The sequence below is a fragment of the Microcaecilia unicolor genome, unplaced genomic scaffold (assembly GCF_901765095.1).
Source record: "Microcaecilia unicolor unplaced genomic scaffold, aMicUni1.1, whole genome shotgun sequence".
Lineage (NCBI taxonomy): Eukaryota > Metazoa > Chordata > Amphibia > Gymnophiona > Siphonopidae > Microcaecilia > Microcaecilia unicolor.
Genome location: NW_021963420.1, coordinates 5,542 through 26,285, shown reverse-complemented (window position 1 = coordinate 26,285; position 20,744 = coordinate 5,542). Strand labels below are relative to the sequence as shown.

At 49.4% G+C, this 20,744-nt stretch overlaps 1 protein-coding gene across 1 annotated transcript in view; it reads left to right on the top strand.

Moving 5' to 3' along the window:
- The window catches only part of LOC115459309, a gene marked incomplete at its 3' end in the record, with an annotated part of 31,085 nt that extends 11,933 nt beyond the window's left edge, over positions 1–19,152 (top strand). The window contains exons 2-4 of the mRNA XM_030189155.1: positions 6,695–6,767; positions 16,861–17,493; positions 19,019–19,152. Of these exons, the coding sequence (XP_030045015.1) occupies positions 6,695–6,767; positions 16,861–17,493; positions 19,019–19,152 (840 nt within the window). The remainder of the gene's footprint in view (positions 1–6,694; positions 6,768–16,860; positions 17,494–19,018) is intronic.
- Between the last annotated feature and the right edge of the window lie 1,592 nt (positions 19,153–20,744).

Genomic DNA, 20,744 nt, shown 5'->3' with positions numbered 1-20,744 from the left:
GGACTCTGTCCTTTGAGGTAAGAGCGGTACTCAGCTCCTCCGGGGAGGGCCCACGGACGGCGTTCCGATCGGGGTGATTTTGGTGCGAAGCCGCCATTTTGAATTTTATTCCGACATTTTTCGGTGATGGTTGCTGAGGGAGTTAAGCGCTGTTCCCATTGTGGCAAGCGCAGATCAGCAGCGGGGCTCTGTAAAACGTGCTGTTTAGACGGTAGAGCCAGTACGAGCATGGCGAGTGACGATTCTTCCCGCTCGATGGAGCTGGCAGTGGGCGCCATCTTGGAAGCGACGCATTGCTCGACCCCCGTGGTTGCGGAGTAGTCTGAGAGCAGAGGGGCACCTCGGGCTGAGGCTACCCAGAGGAGTGTTAATATGTGTCACAACTTGAGACCCATCCACTGGAATAGTGGTGGGCCGAGTTCTATAGCCTAAGCTGCTGAAAAGCACTGACTAGGCCTGAAAATCTGATGATGGCCTTGCAGCTGAGTGCCTGCAGAAGCAGGACCGCTTTGCAAGCCTTATTAGGATCTAGTGTGACATTCAGATGCAGTGTAAGGGCCAAGATGGAGGAATTAATGGCAAAAATAGTAAGAAGTTTGGTTCATAAGATGGAGTCTGCTTTTGTAAAGATGGCATCCTGGTTCATGAGATATGAATACTAATCTCTGTATATTAGGAAAGATGTTTACAACTCAGGAAATGAATTATGAAGAAACTAGGAAAAAATGCCCGTTTCTGAGCGGAATGAAACGGGCGCTAGCAAGGGGCCCCCTCCCTCCGTCCCTCGAAGCTACTTGCCTTGTTCGCTGTGGGCCGTTTCGGGCCTCGAGTGTCAATAGCTCCGCCCTCGACGTCATGACATTTTGACGCGAGGGCGGAGCTATTGACACTCCAGGGCACACCGGATATCTCGGGCGCCTCAACTTCCGTGGAGGCTTCAGAACGTTGGGGTTGCCTTTTATATATATAGATAGGTGAAAGGAGGGGGAAAGGAGGGAGAAGATGGGCACCTGATGGGCACTGTCAGAAAGTATGATTCACAGATGAAAAAACTGTGTCCCCATTGAATTGAATGGACAGCAGATGGTTTATAAGGTCTGCAAATCTAGGCGGAGTTTGGAATTTTCCCCAACTCTACCCAGAGGGCAGAACTACGGTCGGTCCACCTGAGAATCTGACTGATGAGCGTGCTAGATAAAGTTCCAATTGGTGAGAATAAAGATTATTTCTAACACTTACTCTCTTAGTCTGTGATTCCTTGACTGCCTATCTGTTTCTCTGAACACCCCTACCCAAATAGTGTTCACCTAAGTGATAAGGCACCTGCTCTTTAGGGCATTATGTGGGAGAATAGATGCCCCAAGATACACTTAGACACAAGGAGTCAGAAAGCCAAGGTCCTGGGTAATAGACTTAAAATGAGCTTTCTGAAACCCACTCTTCATCTCCGTGGGCATGGGTCCCCTGGAGGTCTAGAGAGGGGTAACTAAAACAGGAGCTCCGTTCCCCGTGGCTCCTAATTCGGAGACGGGTGGTCAGGGTGAGTTTTTCTCCCCCAAGTTTGTGCTTATTCTACATAAAGCCTTCATGCTGAAAAGAGCTCTGACACGGGTGTCTGACACTGCTTTGCTAGCTGGTCCCCCTCCGACTGATGATGGCCCGGGGCTGATGTCAGACATGGATTCCCCTGAGCGTTGGATGCACGCTAAGCATAGACGGGTAAATTCCCCATCGGAAAGTGGAGCACCCCACTCTCTCCCCCCCCCCCAGTGGTCGGACTGTGGGGACTCTGAGGGATCTGGCAGGCTTTCGTGGTCTGAGGAGCCAGAGGAAGGTGCCGGTTTGCCACTGGATCTGGATGATCCCACTGCGGTTCGGATTTTCCACCGTGATGAGCTGCCAGCACTTATCTCTGATGCCTTACAGGCCCTCTCTATTGATGATCCTGTTAGGCGAGGCCTCCTCTGGTAATCCAAGGATGGCAAGTACTAAGAAGCCTGCTCGAGCCTTTCCTTTGCATGACTCCATCCAAGAGCTTATTTCTGCTCAATGGGCTGACCCTGAGTGGCCCTTGAAAGTGGCCAGGGCGATGGGGCATCTTTACTCTCTGAGTGAGGAGCACTTGGCCTGTTTTGGAATGCCTAATGTGGATGCCTTAGTCACGGTGGTGACAAAAAAGACCACCCTCCCAGTAGAGGGAGGGGTCATCCTGAAGGACATTCAGGGCCGGTGGCTGGAATCAGCGCTAAAACGGTCCTTTGAGATTTCGGGCCTAGCCTTAAGGGCGTCTGTTTGCAGTTCTTATGCTGCTCGAGCCTGCCTCTCTTGGTTACAACAGGCAGTGGAACAGCCCGGGGATGGTGCGGAGTCCCTCACAGAGTTTGCACCGCGAATGGAGTCAGCCTTGTCATTTTTAGCTGACGCCCTCTATGATCTGGTCAGAGCTTCGGCTAAACAGATGTCTGTGGCGGTGTCCGCCCGCTGCCTTCTATGGCTACGGCATTGGGCGGCTGACATGGCCTCTAAGCAAAGGCTGGTGAAGTTGCCCTTTTGGGGCCTTCTGTTATATGGAGAGGAGTTGGAGAAGATTGTTAAAGATCTGGGGGATGCTAAACCCCAGAGGTTACCTGAGGATAGGCCGCGGCCTTCTTCCAAGGGTCAGGTGGTTCCCTCCTTCTCCAGACCTCGCTTCTGTGAAGCTCGAAGGTATCGCCCGGGGCGCTCTGCTGGGTTTACTCAACGTGCCCGTTTTCAGCAGAGGAACTCCTTTCGCTCGGACAAACGCTCAGCAGCGGCAGGCTCAAGGCCAGGAGTTAGGGCCGTCCTCCACAATGATGGGATGCCGGTCCACTCCTCCTTTACAACTGTAGGAGGACGCCTTTCCCTCTTTCTCGAGGAGTGGACCAAGATTACCTCAGATCAGTGGGTCCTGGACCTGATCAGAGAAGGTTACCGATTGGAATTTGGTGCCCCGGTGAGAGACGTGTTTGTGGAGTCCCGATGTGGCACTGCTGTCAAACGGGCGGCGGTAGAGGAGACCTTACAAGTCTTGTTGCACCTTGGAGCGGTGATCCCTGTGCCTCCCGCCGAACACGGCTGCGGTTGTTACTCCATTTATTTTGTGGTGCCGCGAAAAGGCAGGTCTTATCGGCCCATTCTCGACTTAAAGAAAGTCAACGAGTCACTAAGAGTGCGGCATTTTCACATGGAAATCCTGCGCTCCGTCATTGCGGCGGTTCAGCCAGGAGAGTTCCTCACGTCTCTGGACCTGAAAGAAGCTTACTTGCACATTCCTATATGGCCCCCGCACCAACTGTTCTTCCGGTTTGTGGTGTTGGAAAAACATTTCCAGTTTCGGGCCTTGCCTTTTGGCCTTGCCACAGCTCCCTGAACCTTTTCCAAGGTAATGGTGGTAGTAGCTGCCTTTCTCAGGCGAGAGGGTATTCGGGTTTACCTGTACCTAGACGACTGGCTCATCAGAGCGGACTCTGCAGAAGAGAGTCGTTACGTAACAGAGTGGTCTCAGTACTGCAATCTCTGGGCTGGGTTGTCAATAAACCCAAAAGTCACCTGACCCCCTCTCATCTCTAGAATATTTGGGGGTCCAGTTCGACACGGCCTCGGGGTTTGTCTTTCTACCCGAGCAAAGGCGGTGCAAGCTTCAGAATTAGGTCCGTCTGCTCCTGAGGATGCCTCGCCCACGAACTTGGGACATTGTCCAGCTGTTGGGGTCGATGACAGCCACCTTAGAAGTGGTGCCATGGGCGAGAGTGCACATGAGACCTCTGCGGATTGCCCTGCTTCAACGATGGTCTCCTATGTCCCAGGATTATCAATGCAGACTCACGTGGCTCCCTGCGGTTCGACTCAGTATGGAGTGGTGGCTCTCAGACAGCATGCTGCGGCGAGGAATGCCGCTAGCGCTTCCCGATTGGTGCCTGGTGGTAATGGATGCCAGCCTGAAGGGCTGGGGAGCACACTGCCAGGGAAGCTATGCCCAGGGTCTGTGGACACCCAAGGAAACAGGATGGTCCGTCAATCGCTTGGAACTGAGAGCGATATTCCAGGCTCTTTTGGCCTTTCACAAGACTCTGGAGGGACTGGCTGTCAGAGTTCTGTCGGACAACACGACAGCAGTGGCCTACATAAATCAAGGCGGCACTCTGTGCCAAGCACTGGCCACAGAGGCCGCTCAAATATGCCACTGGGCCGAGCTACATCTGCAGCTTCTGTTAGCAGCTCACATAGCAGGTCAGGGCAACGTGCAAGCCGATTTTCTAAGCAGGTATCAAATCGACCCTGCGGAGTGGGAATTGGCAGACGGTGTTCCTTCAGAGCTGTGCCAAATGGGGAACGCCCGTAGCAGATCTTATGGCCTCAAGCACAAATGCCAAAGTCCCGTCCTTTTTCAGCAGACGGAGAGATCCTCGCTCGGCGGGGTTGGATGCCTTGGCTCAACCCTGGATTCCGGGCCTCCTGTATGTGTTCCCTCCTTGGCCCTTAATAGGGCGGCGACTCCTGCGAATTCGGCTGCATCAAGGAGTGGTGATCCTCATTGCCCCAGATTGGCCGAGGCGGCCGTGGTATGCGGACCTGTGGAGGCTCCCCTTCCCTTGCCTCTGGTACCGAACCTGTTGACGCAGGTCAGGTAACCATGGAGGATCCATGCCGCTTTGGTCTTACGGCATGGCTATTGAGAGGGCGCAATTGAGAGACAAGGGCTATTCTAACAAGGTCATCTCCACTCTCTTGCAGGCCCGCAAGTGTTCCACTTCCGTGGCCTATGCTCGGATTTGGCGCCAGTTTGAGGCTTGGTGTGCTTCTAAAGCGATCACACCCATGCGGGCTTCTGTCTCGCCGATACTTGACTTTTTGCAGGATGGTGTACAAAAAGGCTTGGCCTATAATTCCCTGTGTGTTCAAGTGGCAGCCTTAACATGTTTTCGAGGGAAGGTCGCTGGCCTCTCTCTGGCTGCTTGCCTGGATGTGGCACGGTTTCTCAGAAGGGTGCTTTGGCTCCGTCCTCCTGTGCGGGCTCCCTGTCCGGCCTGGAACCTGGGGTTAGTTTTAAAGGCCCTTCAGTGTTCACCCTTCGAGCCGCTTAGGCGAGTTTCGGAGAAGGATGTGACCTTAAAAACATGTCTTTTTGGTGGCCATTACATCGGCGAGACGGGTATCTGAGCTCCAGGCGCTGTCCTGTTGAGACCCATTTCTGCAGTTCTCAGAGTCCGGAGTTATGGTACGTATGGTGCCTTCCTTCATGCCTACGGTGGTTTCAGCGTTTCACCTAAACCAGCCTATTTTCCTGCCTGCCTTTTCTAAAGAGGAATTTCCAGAATCATTTGGGCAGTTGCACCTTCTGGATGTGCGAAGGGCTTTGTTGCAATATCTGCGCGTGTCAAATGCCTTCAGGACCTCTGACCATCTTTTTGTTCTATTGTCAGGTCCGTGCAGAGGGTCTCCAGCATCTGCCACTATAGCCCGTTGGCTCAAAGAAGCTATTTTTTCAGCTTATTTGCTGTCTGGTCGGCCTCCGCCTGAAGCCTTTAAGGCACATTCCTCAAGAGTGATTTCCTCTTCCTGGGCTGAAACTGGAACACTCTCTCTTCAAGAGATAGGCAGTGCAGGGACATGGGCTTCTAAGCTCTCATTTGCCCGACATTACAGGCTGGATGTTGTCGCCAGGAGAGACGCACATTTTGGAGCACAAGTGCTGGCGAGTGGTGTGGCTTGTTCCCACCCTATCTAGGGATTGCTTTGATACATCCCACTCGTAATGGATTCATCTGATTGATGACAAGGAAGGGAAAATTACCTTGGTAATTTTCTTTCCTTTAGTCATAGTAGATGAATCCATGAGCCCTCCCTCAGTGGTTCATTATGTGATTGATTGTTTATTTTATGTTCAGTTTTTCCTGTAAATATGTTCCCTCATTGGGAGAAGTTGGAAAACAGTCTTCAGGATTTCTGTTCTGTTACAGGAGGTTGAGTTCGTCCCTCCTTTGAATTATTGCTCCTGTTCTGGGGCGTTCATCCGCTGTGAGGAAAGTTCATGTTATTATGCTTTGCGGTGTAACACTGCTTTGGAAGCTTCAAATACTGAAGAGGCAGATGGAGCTAGCTGGCCAAGAGGCACTATGGTTTTTCAGTGCTATCTCCCCCTGCTGGTTGATGGACACAACCCACTATGGCAGTCTCACGAGATTACTGCTTGAAGTCTCTGTGGCCGTTTTGAAGAAGTGCGGCATCAGCAAGAGTGGTGGTAGTGGGCAGGAAAGAGTGGGGTTCATTTTTGCCTATGAAGAGGTCGCCAGGTTGTGCTCAGGTAGGCTCGAGATAAGCCCACCGATGCTCGGGGGCCAGCTTGGTGGTGGCAGTGATGGGGATTCAGCCCAGCCTTCACTACAGGCTGGGGTGGGCTCACTGAGGCTCGGGGGTAGTGGGAGGCCAGCTAACCTTTACCATGGCCCCTCAGAGCACAGAATCTGCACAGAAACTGAATTCTGTGGGGCTGGAGAATTGTATGCAAATTTTGCGCTCAGCAGTCGCACAGAATTCTGGCAAGAGTGAATTGTGTGATTTACTAGAGGTTTGTATAGACAGACTACAGCTGTTGAAAAGCTTTTCTTTTTTTTTGTTAACTTATTTGTTTTCTTGCCTTTTCTGGTATTTGCTTATATCTTTTCATATGCAGATGGAAATGCTAACTGAGGGTATGAACTTTGAATTTTGTGATCTGGAGAAAGTGCCAGAGAGAAGTTTTGTTGGTATGTAAATTTGTAATTGCAGTTTTTTTTTTTTTTTTTTGGGGGGGGGAATAATATATGAGGTGATATTTTATTCTTTAGGAAAAAGGGTATTGTGAAATATTACTGTACTAGTAAAAAAGGCCCGTTTCTGTTAGACATGAAACGGGCGCTAGCAAGGTTTTCCTCGTAGTGTGTATGTTTGAGAGTGTGTGTGAGATTGACTGTGTGAGAGAGTGAATGCGCGAGTGTTTGTATGTGACAGAGAGAGACTGAGACTGGGTGCGTCCGTGAGAGAGAGTGTGTGTGTGTGACTCAGAGTGTGTGGCAGGGGCCCCTCCCTCCCCCCTCCATCCCTCCGAGTTCCAGGGTCATGAGAGAGAGTGAATGTGCGAGTGTTTGTATGTGACAGAGACTGAGACTGGGTGTGAGGGTGTCCGTGAGAGAGAGAGTGTGTGTGTGAGAATCAGAGTGTGTGCCAGAGGCCCCTCCCTCCCCCTCCATCCCTCCGAATTCCAGGGTCATCCCCCTTCCCTCCTTCCAAGTTTCTCCCCGACGTACAGGGCTATATGTGCATTTACTTGAGGCTGGACTTAAAAACCTCCTTGAACTTGATACTGCAAAACCTGGCATCGTCTGTCCCGGGTAGGAGAAGTTCAGAGAACAGTTCTGCTGGCCCATCTGTGTCTGTTGTGAGTAGAAGAACCTTTCTTGTGCTCCGATCTTCAGCTCAGGCAATTCTTTGTTCTGAGGATCCAGTTGTTTGTTAAAAGTTTGTGACTCAGTCCTGTTTAGCATAGTGAGAGAACAGAAGTGGCTGTAGAATGTGGGTGTAGTGCTCCCATTGACAGCCAGCAGCACAGAAAAAGAAACGATTAGGGGTAGAGGATGTGTGAAGAAGAGAAGATCTGCAGCTGACTGTGTGTCAGGACCAAAACTGTCTCCCAGCCTTCTTTTGCCATTAGCATCACAAGTGATCAAAGTTTATGTATAGGTACAGAGAAAAAAAACGGGAAACAATAGAATTCCCCTCACCAGTTAGCCAAAGTACCTGCAGAGGTGTGATCAACTTTTTTTTTTTTTTTTGCCGTTTTGATTAGTTTCAGGAGTCCTCTGACTGCTCCTCCTCATCATTCAACCTGCACCAAGCTCTCTTCTAGTAGCTTAGCTGAACCCGTCCTGTTGTTATTGAAAGAAACTGGCTCGCCCTGAAGGAGGACAGAGCTTATTGATTGGCTGATTCCTGTTAGTAGGTGGGTCCTATCTTAGCATTTTGCTACGACTGTTCAAGTGTCCTTCTATGAAACAGCACGCCCTCAACAACGACGGGCTTTTAGATTGTCTGGTTGCTGAGGAGGCGGGTCTTATTGTAACAGTAGTAAAAGAGGGCGGGGCCCGGAGCGATTTCCCACCCCCCGCCTCCCGGAGCGATTTTGGTGGCTTCACCACCACAAACCTTCGAACCCTTTTGAAGGAAGTCAGGGCTTGGCTTCACTGATGTCAGTGTCCTCAGAACGTTGAGGGTGAGTTTTATTATAGTAGATATTCTTTCAAGTTAAATGTCAGATTGTTTGGGGGAAAAATAGCTAATCATTCCAGGTTGCAACCAAATTGTCTTAAGCAGTAAACGGATATCTGAAAATCTGAAAATGACATTTCAAAAGTCCAGAGAGTTCAAGTGATTAATGAAGCGTTTTCATTGGCATACAACAAGGACTATCCATTGTTTCCTTGTTGTCAGCAGCAGATGAACCCATTAACTGATAGGTTGTATCCGCCTACCAGCAGGTGGAGATAGAGAACACTGAAAAACCACAGTGACCCTTGGATGGCTAGCCCCCAACTGCCTTCAGTATTTCTCTATCTCCCAGCAGGTGTGGACGTAGCTTGATCAGCTCCTGGATTTCAGACTGCCTGGGGTGGCTCCTGTGCTTTGCCAGTTGAGCAGGGGTGTTGTGACTGGTGGTGCCCACTTTAAAGGCATATAGGTTTGCCCTTTCCTTGCCTTACCCATTACCCCCGTCCCTCTGTTGCTGCCTGCCTCCAACATTCCTCACAGCGTAAAAAAAAAAAAAATGCGCACTTTTCATGCTTGGCTGTTCTGAGGCTTTTTCCAGAGATTCTGGTTCTGTCCAGCTTGACTGGAGCTCGTTGACTCAGTCTTCTGAGGTGAGAGTGGTGCCCAGCTCCTCCGGGGAGGTCCCGCGGACGCCGTTCCGAACGGGGTAAGTTTTGGTGCGAAGCTGCCATTTTATTTCCATATTTCCGTCCAGTAGGGCAATGGCTGCTGAGGGAGTTAAGCGCTCCTCCCGTTGTGGTAAACGCAGATCTGCAGCGGAGCTGTGTAAAATGTGCTCCTTAGACTCTCGCACTAGTATGATAATGGCGAGCAATGTTTCTTCCCGCTCGATGGAGCTGGCAGCGGGCGCCATTTTGGAAGTGCCGCATGTCTCGACCCTCGCAGGTGTGGAAGGGTCTGAGGCCGGACGGGAGCCTTGGATGGAGGCTACCAGAGGAGCTGCTTACCCCGCATTTGAACCGGGAGGCCAGGGTGAGCCTTTCTCCCCTGAGTTTGTGTTGCTTTTACATAAAGCGGTCATGTTAAAAAGAGCTCTGCCACAAATGTCTGACTCTGCGTTGATGCCTGGTTCCCCTCCAGTGGAGACCGGCCCGGGATTGCCATCAGGCGTTTTTTCCCCAGATAGCTGGCCGCAAAACAAGCGCAGAAGGGTCAATTCCCCTTCAGAAAGTGGCGCACCCCCTTTTCCCCTCTGTGGTCGGGCTGTGGGGATTCTGAGGGGTCTGGCAGGCCTTCGTGGTCCGAAGAGCCAGAGGAAGGTGTAGGATTGCCACTGGATCCAGATGATCCCACTGCGGTTAGGATTTTCCACCGCGAGGAGCTGCCAGTGCTTATTTCTGATGCCCTGCAGGCCCTCTCTATTGACGATCCTGTGATGGGCGAAGCCTCCTCTTGTAATCCGAGGATGGCAAGTACTAAGAAGCCTGCTCGTGCCTTTCCTTTGCATGACTCCATCCAAGAGCTTATTTCGGCTCAATGGGCTGACCCTGAGGGGCCTTTGAAAGTTGCCAAGGCTATGGGGCACTTATACCCTCTTAGTGAGGAGCACTTGGAACGCTTAGCCGTGCCTAAAGTGGATGCCCTAGTAACGGCTGTGACGAAGACTACCCTCCTAGTAGAGGGAGGGGTCGCCCTGAAGGACATGCAGGACCGGCGTCTGGAATCAGCAATGAAGCGGTCCTTTGAGATTTCAGGCCTAGCCTTAAGGGCATCTGTGTGCAGTTGTTATGCTGCTTGAGCCTGCCTCGCTTGGTTGCAACAGGCAGTGGAACAGCCCGGAGATGGAGCGGAGCCCCTTGCGGAGGTGGCACTGTGGATGGAGTCGGCCTTGTCATTTTTGGCTGACGCCCTCTTGTATAGCGCTGCATAACCCTAGTAGCGCTTTAGAAATGTCAATTAGTAGTAGTAGTATGATCTGGTCAGAGCTTCGGCTAAACAGATGGCGGTGGCCGCTCACCGCCTTCTATGGCTACGGCATTGGGCGGCTGACATGGCCTCTAAGCAAAGGTTGGTGAGGTTGCCCTTCCAGGGCCTTCTATTTTGTGTGGAGTTGGAGAAAATTGTCAAGGGCCTGGGGGATGCTAAACCCCAGCGCTGACCTGAGGATAGGCCACGACCTTCTTCCAAGGGTCAGGTGGTTCCCTCCTCTTCCAGACCTCGCTTCCGTGAAGCTCGAAGGTACCGCCCGAGGCGTTCTGCTGGGTTTACTTCACGTGCCCACTTTCAGCAGAGGAACTCCTTTCGCTCGGACAAACGTTCCGCAGCGGCCGGCTCAAAGCCTGGCGTTCATGGGCGACCCTCTCAATGATGGTGCGCTGGCCTACTCCTCGATTCCTGCAGTTGGAGGACGTCTTTCCCTCTTTCTCGAGGAATGGGTCAAGATTACCTCAGATCAGTGGGTTTTGGACCTGATCAGAGATGGCTACAGATTAGAATTCAATTCCCCGGTGTTTGTGGAGTCCCGATGCAGCTCTGCCGTCAAACTGGCGGCAGTAGAGGAGACCTTGCAAGGCTTGTTGTACCTCAGGGCGGTGGTCCCTGTGCCTCCCGCCGAGCTCGGCTACGGCCATTACTCCATTTACTTGGTGCCGCGAAAAGGAGGATCTTTTGGCCCATACTCGACTTAAAGGAAGTCAACAAGTCACTGAGAGTGCGGCATTTTCGAATGGAAACCCTGCGCTCCATCATTGCGGCGATACAGCCAGGAGAGTTTCTCACGTCTCTGGACCTGAAAGAAGCCTACTTGCACATTCCTATTTGGCCCCCGCACCAATGGTTTCTCCGGTTTGCGGTGTTAGGAAAACATTTCCAGTTTCGGGCCTTGCCTTTTGGCCTCGTCACAGCTCCCCGTACCTTTTCCAAGGTAATGGTGGTAGTAGCTGCTTTTCTCAGGTGATAGGGTATCCGGGTTCACCCGTACCTTGACGACTGACTCATCAGAGCGGACTCTGCAGAAGAGTCATCATATAACAGCCAGAGAGGTCTCAGTACTTCAATCTCTGGGCTGGGTCGTCAATATACCCAAAAGTCACCTGACCCCCTCTCAATCTCTAGAATATTTGGGGGTCCGGTTCGACACAGCCTTGGGGTTTGTCTTCCTGCCCGAGCAAAGACGATGCAAGCTTCTGAACCAGGTCCGTCTGCTCCTGAGGATGCCTCGCCCGCGAGCTTGGGGCATAGTCCAGCTATTGGGGTCGATGACGGCCACCTTCGAAGTGGTGCCATGGGCGAGAGCACACCTGAGACCTCTGCAGTGTTCCCTGCTTCAACAATGGGTCTCCAATTTATCAGGATTACCAGCGCAGACTCGCGTGGCTCCCTGCGGTCCGACTCAGTATGGAGTGGTGGCTCTCAGACAGCATGCTGCGGCGAGGATTGCCGCTAGCGCTCCCCGATTGGTGCCTGGTGGTATCAGATGCCAGCCTGAAGGGCTGGGGAGCGCATTGCCAGGGAAGGCATGCCCAGGGTCTCTGGACATCCGAGGAGTCGGCGTGGTCCATCAATTGTTTGGAGTTAAAAACGATATTCCAGGCGCTTCTGCCTTTCACACGACCCTGGAGGGACTGGCTGTCAGAGTTCTGTCGGACAACACGACAGCGGTGGCCTACATAATTTAACAAGGCGGCACTCAGTGTCAAGCACTGGCCGCAGAGGCCGCTCAGATATGCCACTGGGCCGAGCTACATCTGCAGTTTCTGTCAGCAACTCACACTGCAGGTCAGAGCAACGTGCAAGCCGATTTTCTAAGCAGGCATCAAATCGACCCAGCAGAGTGGGAACTGGCAGACGAAGTGTTCCTTCAGATCTGTGCCAAATGGGGGACGTCCGTAGCGGATTTTATGGCGTCAAGGCGCAAATGCCAAAGTCCCGTGCTTTTACAGCAGATGGAGAGATCCTCGCTCGGCGGGGTTGGATGCCTTGGCTCAACCCTGGCCACAAGGCCCTCCTGTATGTGTTCCCTCCTTGTTCCTTGATAGGGCGAGTACTCCTGCGGATTCGGCTGCATCAAGGAGTGGTGGTTCTCATTGCCCCGGATTGGCCCAGGCGGCCGTGGTATGCAGATCTCCGGCGGATGCTGGTGGAGGCTCCCCTTCCTTTGCCTCTGGTACCGAACCTGTTGTCACAGGGGCCGGTAACCATGGAGGACGCCTGCCGCTTTGGTCTTACGGCATGGCTATTGAGAGGGCGCAATTGAGAGACAAGGGCTATTCCAACAAGGTCATCTCCACTCTCCTTCAGGCCTGCAAGTGTTCCACTTCCGTTGCCTATGCCCGGATTTGGCGCCAGTTTGAGGCTTGGTGTGCTGCTAAAGCGATTATACCCCTGTGGGCTTTTGTCTCGTGGATACTTTTTGCAGGATGGTTTACAAAAAGGCTTGGCCTATAATTTCCTGCGTGTTCAAGTGGCAGCCTTAGCATGTGTTCGGGGGAAGGTGGCTGGCCTTTCCCTGGCTGCTTGTCTGGATGTGGCACGGTTTCTTAGAGGGGTGCTTCGGCTCCGTCCTCCTGTGCGGACTCCGTGTCCGGCCTGGAACCTGGGGTTAGTTATAAAGGCCCTTCAGTGTTTGCCCTTCGAGCCGCTTAGGCTATCTTCGGAGAAGGATGTGACCCTAAAGACGGTTTTTTTGGTGGCCATTACATCGGCGAGACGGGTGTCTGAGCTCCAGGCGCTGTTCTGTCGAGACCCATTTCTGCAATTCTCAGAATCTGGAGTTATGGTACGTACTGTGCCTTCCTTCCTGCGTAAGGTGGTTTCAGCGTTTCAACTAAACCAGCCTATTTTCCTGCCCTCATTTTCTAAAGAGGAATTTCGAGAATCTTTTGGGCGGTTGCACTTTCTAGATGTGCGAAGGGCTCTGTTGCAATATCTGCGCATGTCAAATGCTTTCAGGATCTCTGATCACCTTTTTGTTTTGTTGTCAGGTCCTCGCAGAGGGTCTCCAGTGTCTAAAGCTACTCTGGCTCGTTGGCTCAAAGAAGCTATTTTTTTCAGCATATCTGCTGTCTGGCCGGCCTTTGCCTGAAGCCTTGAAGGCACATTCCACAAGAGCGATTTCCTCTTCTTGGGCTGAAACTGGAGCACTCTCTCTTCAAGAGATATGCAGTGCAGCGACATGGGCGATTAAGCTCTCATTTGCCCGACATTACAGGCTGGATGTGGCTGCCAGGAGGGATGCGCATTTTGGAGCACAAGTGCTGGCGCATGGTGTGGCCTGTTCCCACCCTATCTAGGGATTGCTTTGATACATCCCATTCGTAATGTATTCATCTGCTTCATGACAAGGAAGGGAAAATTAGGTTCTTGGTAATTTTCTTTCCTTTAGTCATAGCAGATGAATCCATGAGCCCTCCCTAGTTGATTGATTGATTAATGCTGTTTTGGGTTCAGTTTTTCATGTAGATATGTTCCCTCATTGGGAGAAGTTGGAAAACAGTCTTCAGGATTTCTGTTATGTTACAGGAGGTTGAGTTCGTCCCGCCTTTGAATTACTGCTCCTGTTCTGGGGCGTTCGTTCGCTTTTAGGAAAGTTCGTGTTATTCTACTTTGCGGTGTAACACTGCTTTGGAAGCTTCAAATACTGAGAGGCAGATGGAGCTAGCCGTCCTAGAGGCACTATGGTTTTCAGTGCTCTCTATCTCCCCCTGCTGGTAGATGGACACAACCCATTTGTAATGGATTCATCTGCTATGACTAAAGGAAAGAAAATTACCAAGGTAAGAACCTAATTTTCTCTTGTAGGCTGCTAGGCTGTGCCGTAGCTGGCGGCAACAGATTTCAGATCCCTTCCTGAAGGTAGACAGTCAACTGCCTCCTCACTTGCCAAATGTAGTCGAGGCAGGCTTATTTGCCAGTTTTCTTCTATGATTTGTTTTGTGTGTCAAATAAACAGACATTTGTGGCAGTCACAGCCTGCCATTTAATGTGGTTGCGCTGCTGGGTGGTGAATGCAGCTTCTAATGATGGCTGGTTCAGCTCACTTTTCAGAGCAACTATTGTTTGAGGACTCAATGAAGTTGGTGGAAGACCTGGGTGACTTATAGACTCAGCGTCTTCCTGAGGACATGTCTACAAGTTCTTTTCAGTTGGGTCAGTCTCGCCCTTATCTTTATGACACCAGGGCTATTGTCCTGGGCAACCTAGTTTTCTTTAGCAATCCAGTCCAGGCAGGTTCTCGGAACTCCCGACTTCATCAGTTTGAGATCCTCTGGATTTCTACTGGTGACGGGCGCACATTGCTTTCTTTTCTGCATACGGTGGTTTCTGCCTTCCATCCATTTCCACCTTTTTCTCTTCCCACTTCTTGGATGTTCACCATATACTCCTATACTATTTGGAAGTGACCAGCGAGTTCCGTTGGCCAACTCTTTGCTTCTTGCTTTGCTCGGGACCATAGGAAGGTACCATAAGAAGGCTTGCCATTTTTAGATTAGCAGATGTGGGCATAGTGGTTTTGATGTCAGGAGGAGCAGACCTTTTGTAGAATAGGCGTCAGTGTGAAGCTGAAGAGCTGTTTTGCATAAGTGCCATTTTATTCAAAATCCTTTTAGGAGAGCAGCTTCTCCCCTTGCACCCCACCTAGCTATGTCTCTGCATAGTGGGGCAGTGCCTGGAATGACCCACTGAGCAGAAGTGACTTCCTACATAGCCTTATGCACTGCTAAAGACTGTAGCAGTCTTCTAGTGCTCACCATTTTAAGATTAGCAGATGTAGTGGTGGCAGGATCAGAAGCAGACATATTCAGAACCTGGAGAGCGTTAGGTTTATAGGAAGGTGGCGATTCCTTACGAAACACCCACACTGCAGTAGGATCATCAGATTCCTGACCTGCTGAGCAGAAATGCCTCCCGGCATACCCTCATGTTGTCGTCTGGCTGGTCTCAAGAAAGGGAACCTGGCTTCAACTGCTGCAGTGGCTGTTGGCTGAGTGAGGCAATTTCTTCAGCTGGCCTTTGTATGGGACAGTCTCTCCTGTTGTGGGTGGCAGCGCTTTTTTCCAGAGCACAGTTGACTTTCTTTTCCTGGTCCTGTCTGGCTTTCGTGGCTGCCCTTTGCAGTTCGGCCACTTGGTCTGCTGTCCTTCCCTTGCCAGGCTTTGCAGGCTTGGCGTGGCAGCACTCGGCATTCCAGATTTGACGTGGCAGCACATGTAACCATGGCCTGTGGATTATTGCTCCAGTCTGCTGAGGTTGTAGTACCCCGCCCCACTTGAGGACTGCTTTGGTACATTCCACAAGTCTCTGGATTGATCTGTGGGACGCTATGGAAGGTAAAATTAGTTCTTACCTGTTAATTTTCTTTCCATTAGTCCCAACAGATCAATCCAGAGGCCTGCCCTTTGTTGTTCTGGGTTGAGTGTTTTCTTCTAGTTACCTCATATTTTTGGCTACAAAAAAAAAGCAAAACAAATCAAAACATAAAGGAAACCTTCTGTTACCCTCCCGCAGGAGCGGTTGAGGAGCTTACATGGGCTTTATGCAGGCAGGAGAGGACTTCTTCTTCCACTGCTTTGGTATTAACAATACTGAAGTTAAGGTGACTGCACATGACCACATATAGTAAACCTCTGAAGTTCTCTCTATCTCTGCCTGCTGGTAGAGGGACATAACCCACAAGTCTCTGGATTGATCTGTTGGGACTAATGGAAAGAAAATTATCAGGTAAGCACTAATTTTACCTTACTTTGTAGGCAGTAAGGGCTCACAATGATAGTGTATTGTAGATCAGTGACATTCCTTTATACACATTTTGAGTTCAGCTTTGGTGGTTGAACATTTTGACACATAGGTACACAATTATGTGTAAACGGTTTACCCCGATGCAGCCTTCACATGAAACATGGCCACATTGGGTGTTCTGTGTATCTTGAAGTTTTGACTTGGCTTTTTAATAAAATCAGTATTACTTTTTTTTTTCTGTTGTCTTCTGTTTCTTTCTTCTCTCTGCATGATTCACAACTTGTTTGGAATGCGACTGCTTGGGTACTCAGTGGGATGAGTCACTTTGAACATATCCCCTATTTATGGTGGGTTTGGTTTAAATTTCTTAATATTTAAAGTGTTGCCCAAAGAGGCCCTGCTGAGCAACTAAGCAGTTTTAAAGATTTACTGTTCCCCTAGACTACTATGCTCTGAAGGGGTGGTGCTCCTAGATGTCCCCACAGATACACGGGTACTTAGCGGAAATTCATGATCAGGTTGGGTTTTTTATTTTTGGCTGGACTTGTCTGTTTAATTTCTGATAGTTGATTTGTGAGCAATGACTCGGCTTCTGTTTTGAAAGCAATTGAATGCCTATTTTTCAGTAAGCGTTTGGCACAGTATTTGGAACTGATGTTTGTATCTGATGATCGATATCATTATGGCAGTGGAGTAATGTGATTTATTTTTGTTGCTTTTTAAAAAAATGTTTTTACACAGCATTTGTTTTATTTGAAATAGTGTATGTATCTTTGGGATCTGCTTACATTGTAAGAGTGGCATATAAATCATTTAAAATAAATTTTAACTATATTTCCTTGTTAACATCTCCTGAAGCTGTTCGAAAGTCTGCTAGGTCTTCTAGAAAAGTCTTGAAGCAATTGCCTATCCTACTTAATGAGGATCAACAGCAACATCTTTCTACTCGTACAAACTGGAGAAAAAACAACTTTCTGAATGAACAAAGGCATTTTCAAAAGAACGAACAGGATTTTCAAGTAGTTGAGAAGTCAGCACCTGGACAAATTCCTCTTATTTTACAAGAAATGAAAGAAAATATGGATGTCATTACTGACAAAGATATTCAAGATCTCGATAAATCAAAAAGTGAGAAGCAAAGTGGAAATGCTGAGATTTCAGCACAGATAGAAAGACACATGGAGCATAAAAGTGTAAAATCTAATGTTTTACCTTCTGACAAACGAGCCAGCATAGTGGGTGATGATCACTCCTGTGTTTCTACAGTAGCATCTGTTAAAAATTCAGAATACCTTGTTACAGAAGATAAATATTCCCATCCTGCAGATAAATCCTTTTCCACACCAAAAAAATGCAGTGACTTCCCTTGTGATTCAGAGCAGCTCATCACTGAGGCATCGAAAGAAGTACTGAAATCACCCATTGATTTTACCACTGTGACTGTTGCTGATTTCGGCATTACACCAGAGATTTTCACTATTAAATCTTCAGGTAAAGCCAGAATATAAACCATTGCTAATTTATACAGTGGGTCCTGGATTTAGGGCCAGATTCTATATAAGGTGACTAAAAAAAATCCAAGCAGTAAACATTTCTTTATAAGTGTATTCTATAAGCGGTGCCTAGATTTAGGTGCGTTATATAGAATACGCTTAGTTGATATCCCTGCGCCTAAATCTACGTGCCTCCATTTACACCAATGAAAGTGTGGTGTAAGTCCCTGTATGTTGATTTACGTGCACTGAGCCATATTCTATAACTGTGTAAATTATGAAACGTCCATTTCCCCACCCAATACCACGCCACGTTTGAACTGCACACATTAGAATTTAGGCGTTCACTACAGAATACGCTAGAATTTAGGTGTTCACTACAGAATACGCTTAGCAAGTTGTGCTTTTGAATTCTAATTGTCAACTGGTGGAACCATGCCCGTTTCCTCAGCAATGAAACGGGCCCTAGGAAGGCTGTGATGTAAGCTTTTTTTTTTTTCTCCCCTGCCCTGCCTTCCCCTCTATGTCCAGCGATTCACTTCTTCCCTGCCTTCCCATCCATCTCCCGCGATTCTCTCCTCTACTGTCCTCCCATCCCATCCATGTCCATCAATTCTCTTCTGCCCTGCCCTCCCCTTCCCTCCCTCCCCTCAATGTCCCGCGATTCTCTCCTCCCCCCTTCGATTTGTACCTCAACATTCTCTGGCTGGCTGGCGCTGGCTTCCGTTCCGTTCGTAACATCCCTCCTGACATCAGCTCGCCTCCAGCGTTCCCTTCCCTCTCACTGTTCCGCCCTCTGACATCTTGACGCAAGTGCGGGACAGTGAGGGGGAATGGAACGCTGGTGGCTGGCTGACGTCAGGAGATGTTACGAACCCAGTCAACCAGCCAGCCATGGCACGTTGGAGGTGCAAATTATTATATAGGATTAGTGATCATTATTGCTTGTTAAGTGCTGTTGTTCATGCTCATAGCTTGTCAAGCAAATTAAGTTATGTGTATTGCTATAGAATACGCTTGGATTTTGGCACAGAATGCTAGGTGGGGTATATAGAATCTGGGGGTTAATGTCTGAAATAAAAGATATTTTCCCACACAAGCTGGGTGATTTAAACTCCACAGGGCCCTTTCACTAAAGCTTAGCACACGCTAAATGTTAAGAAGTGTCCATAGTTATAAAACAGACTTCTTAGCATTAAGTGCATGCTAAAATTTATTGAGAGGGCAGGCAGGCTGGATTGATTGATTACTGTCCTCTTTCACATTACTGCTTCACATCTCATTTAAAATAGTTATGGATCATTAGTGTGATAAAGCTAGATAATAGGTATACGTGCTTCCTTTCTGAGTTTCTTCTCAGTATGCTTATTTGAAAGGCTGTGTCCTAAGTTTTAATTTACTATGGATTGAGCCAAAATCCCAGTGTCTTGTTTGTGTGCCCCCCTCACTCCCCAATATTCCTGGAAACTCTGCAGTTTGTATGCTAACCAGTGATTTTTGTTAAATGCATTGTCATGTTGTAGGAAATGCCAATAAGTCACTTCAGAAAGCAAGACGTAGATCGACAATTGGTGTGCGGGGCTCTCCAGAAACTAATTTTCTTATTCGATACATTGCTCAACAAAGAAGTAATTCCAAAAAGGAGTCTGTTGCACAGGTATGGACACTTTGTTGGTGATCTGGATAAATAAAAATGTAGCATTCTTTCCAAATGCATTAGGGAAGGATGGAATGCCCTCAATACCTAACCGACTTCACCAGCTCCGCTCAATAAATGACTCCTGTCTTGTTCTCCATGGCCCAAAGAAAGCCATTCTTGAATCAACCAGACATTGTGTGTTTTAATTTGCTGCCCCATCATTTTGGAACTCCCTTCCCATTGCGATCCTTGCAGAGCTTTTAAGAAATTTAAAGTTGCAGTAAAGTCTTGGCGTTTTTGGCAGGCCTTTAATGTGCTCCGAGCTAGTTTTTATTGTTGACTCCACTGCCCTCACTACCTTCCCCTTTTATCCATACCTACCAGGCATTCTCCACTTCCCTGCTTTCCCTTTAGCTGTTAGGAGGTTTGTGTAAATGATTGTTTCTCTTTCCTTTCTCAATTGTAGTTCCTTTTTCATATTTCTTTTTTGTTTTTATTGTTAGAATTGTTCATTGCCTTGGTCTGCCTGTTAGGTAAGGTGGTATAGAAACTTAGCAGAAATAAATAGTTTCCATATCATCAAGCTGATCAATCCAAAGACTGGTGGGTTGTGTCCATCTACCAGCAGGTGGAGATAGAGAGCAAACTTTTGCCTCCCTATATGTGGTCATGTGCTGCCGGAAACTCCTCAGTATGTTCTCTATCTCAGCAGGTGGTGGTCACACACAGCAGCAGCTCTGGCTAGGCCTCCAAGCCTAATTTTTAGGTTTTGTTGAGTGCCTGGGGTTGAGGGCTCTTTTGAGCAAGTGCAAACCTGGTGGTGCCAGGTCCCTCCTTTTCTCCCCCCTCCCGCTGGCTCCGTTAAAAAAAAAAAAAAAAAAAAAAATTTTAAACGTCCTTAAAGGCGTTTATTTCGACGTTTATTTAAACGTTCATTGCAGCTACTCACTGGGACACCAGTTCGTTACAGCTCGGAGCGGACAGCAGGTAATTTTTACCTTTTTATAGCGGGCAGGGGGTTCCCCGATTCTTCTCCTCGTGGCATATGGCGTCGGAGGGCGAGGGCGCAAAGGGTCGCTTCCCGGATCGCTTGAGCGCTTCTAGAGGGGATGCGGGGGTCTTACAGCCTGATTCGCCCTTGTTGGGTGACAGTTTCGTGACCGATGAATGTCCCGGTCCTTCCTCCGGCGTGGCGGTTTTTCCCGCCATAAACGCCCATCCCCCGCTCCTCGCCTCCGCCATCTTGGCCGGCCACGCGGCTCGGACGGCTTCTTCGTGGGCCGCCCTTGAGGTTGGAGACATTAATGCCATGAACGCCCTTAATTTGGGCGACGGCACAAAAGCGGCTAAAGTTAAGCGCCGTTCTTCCCGCGCGGCTCCTTCGCGGAGTGTCGCGCCGGACGCCATTTTGGATGCGCAGCATGTATCTCCCCCGCTCTTGCGAGCGCCGGTTGAGGGTGCGTCTAGGGCTGTTGCCCAGGCTGCGGAAGTGCACGGTCTGGGGGGTTTCTCCCCCGAGTTTGTTTTGCTGCTGCATCAGGCTTTCCTCAAGCAAAACGCTGCCCCTGCTCCCTCGTCTGGTAAAGAGGTTGAGGTTCCCAGAGGTAAAC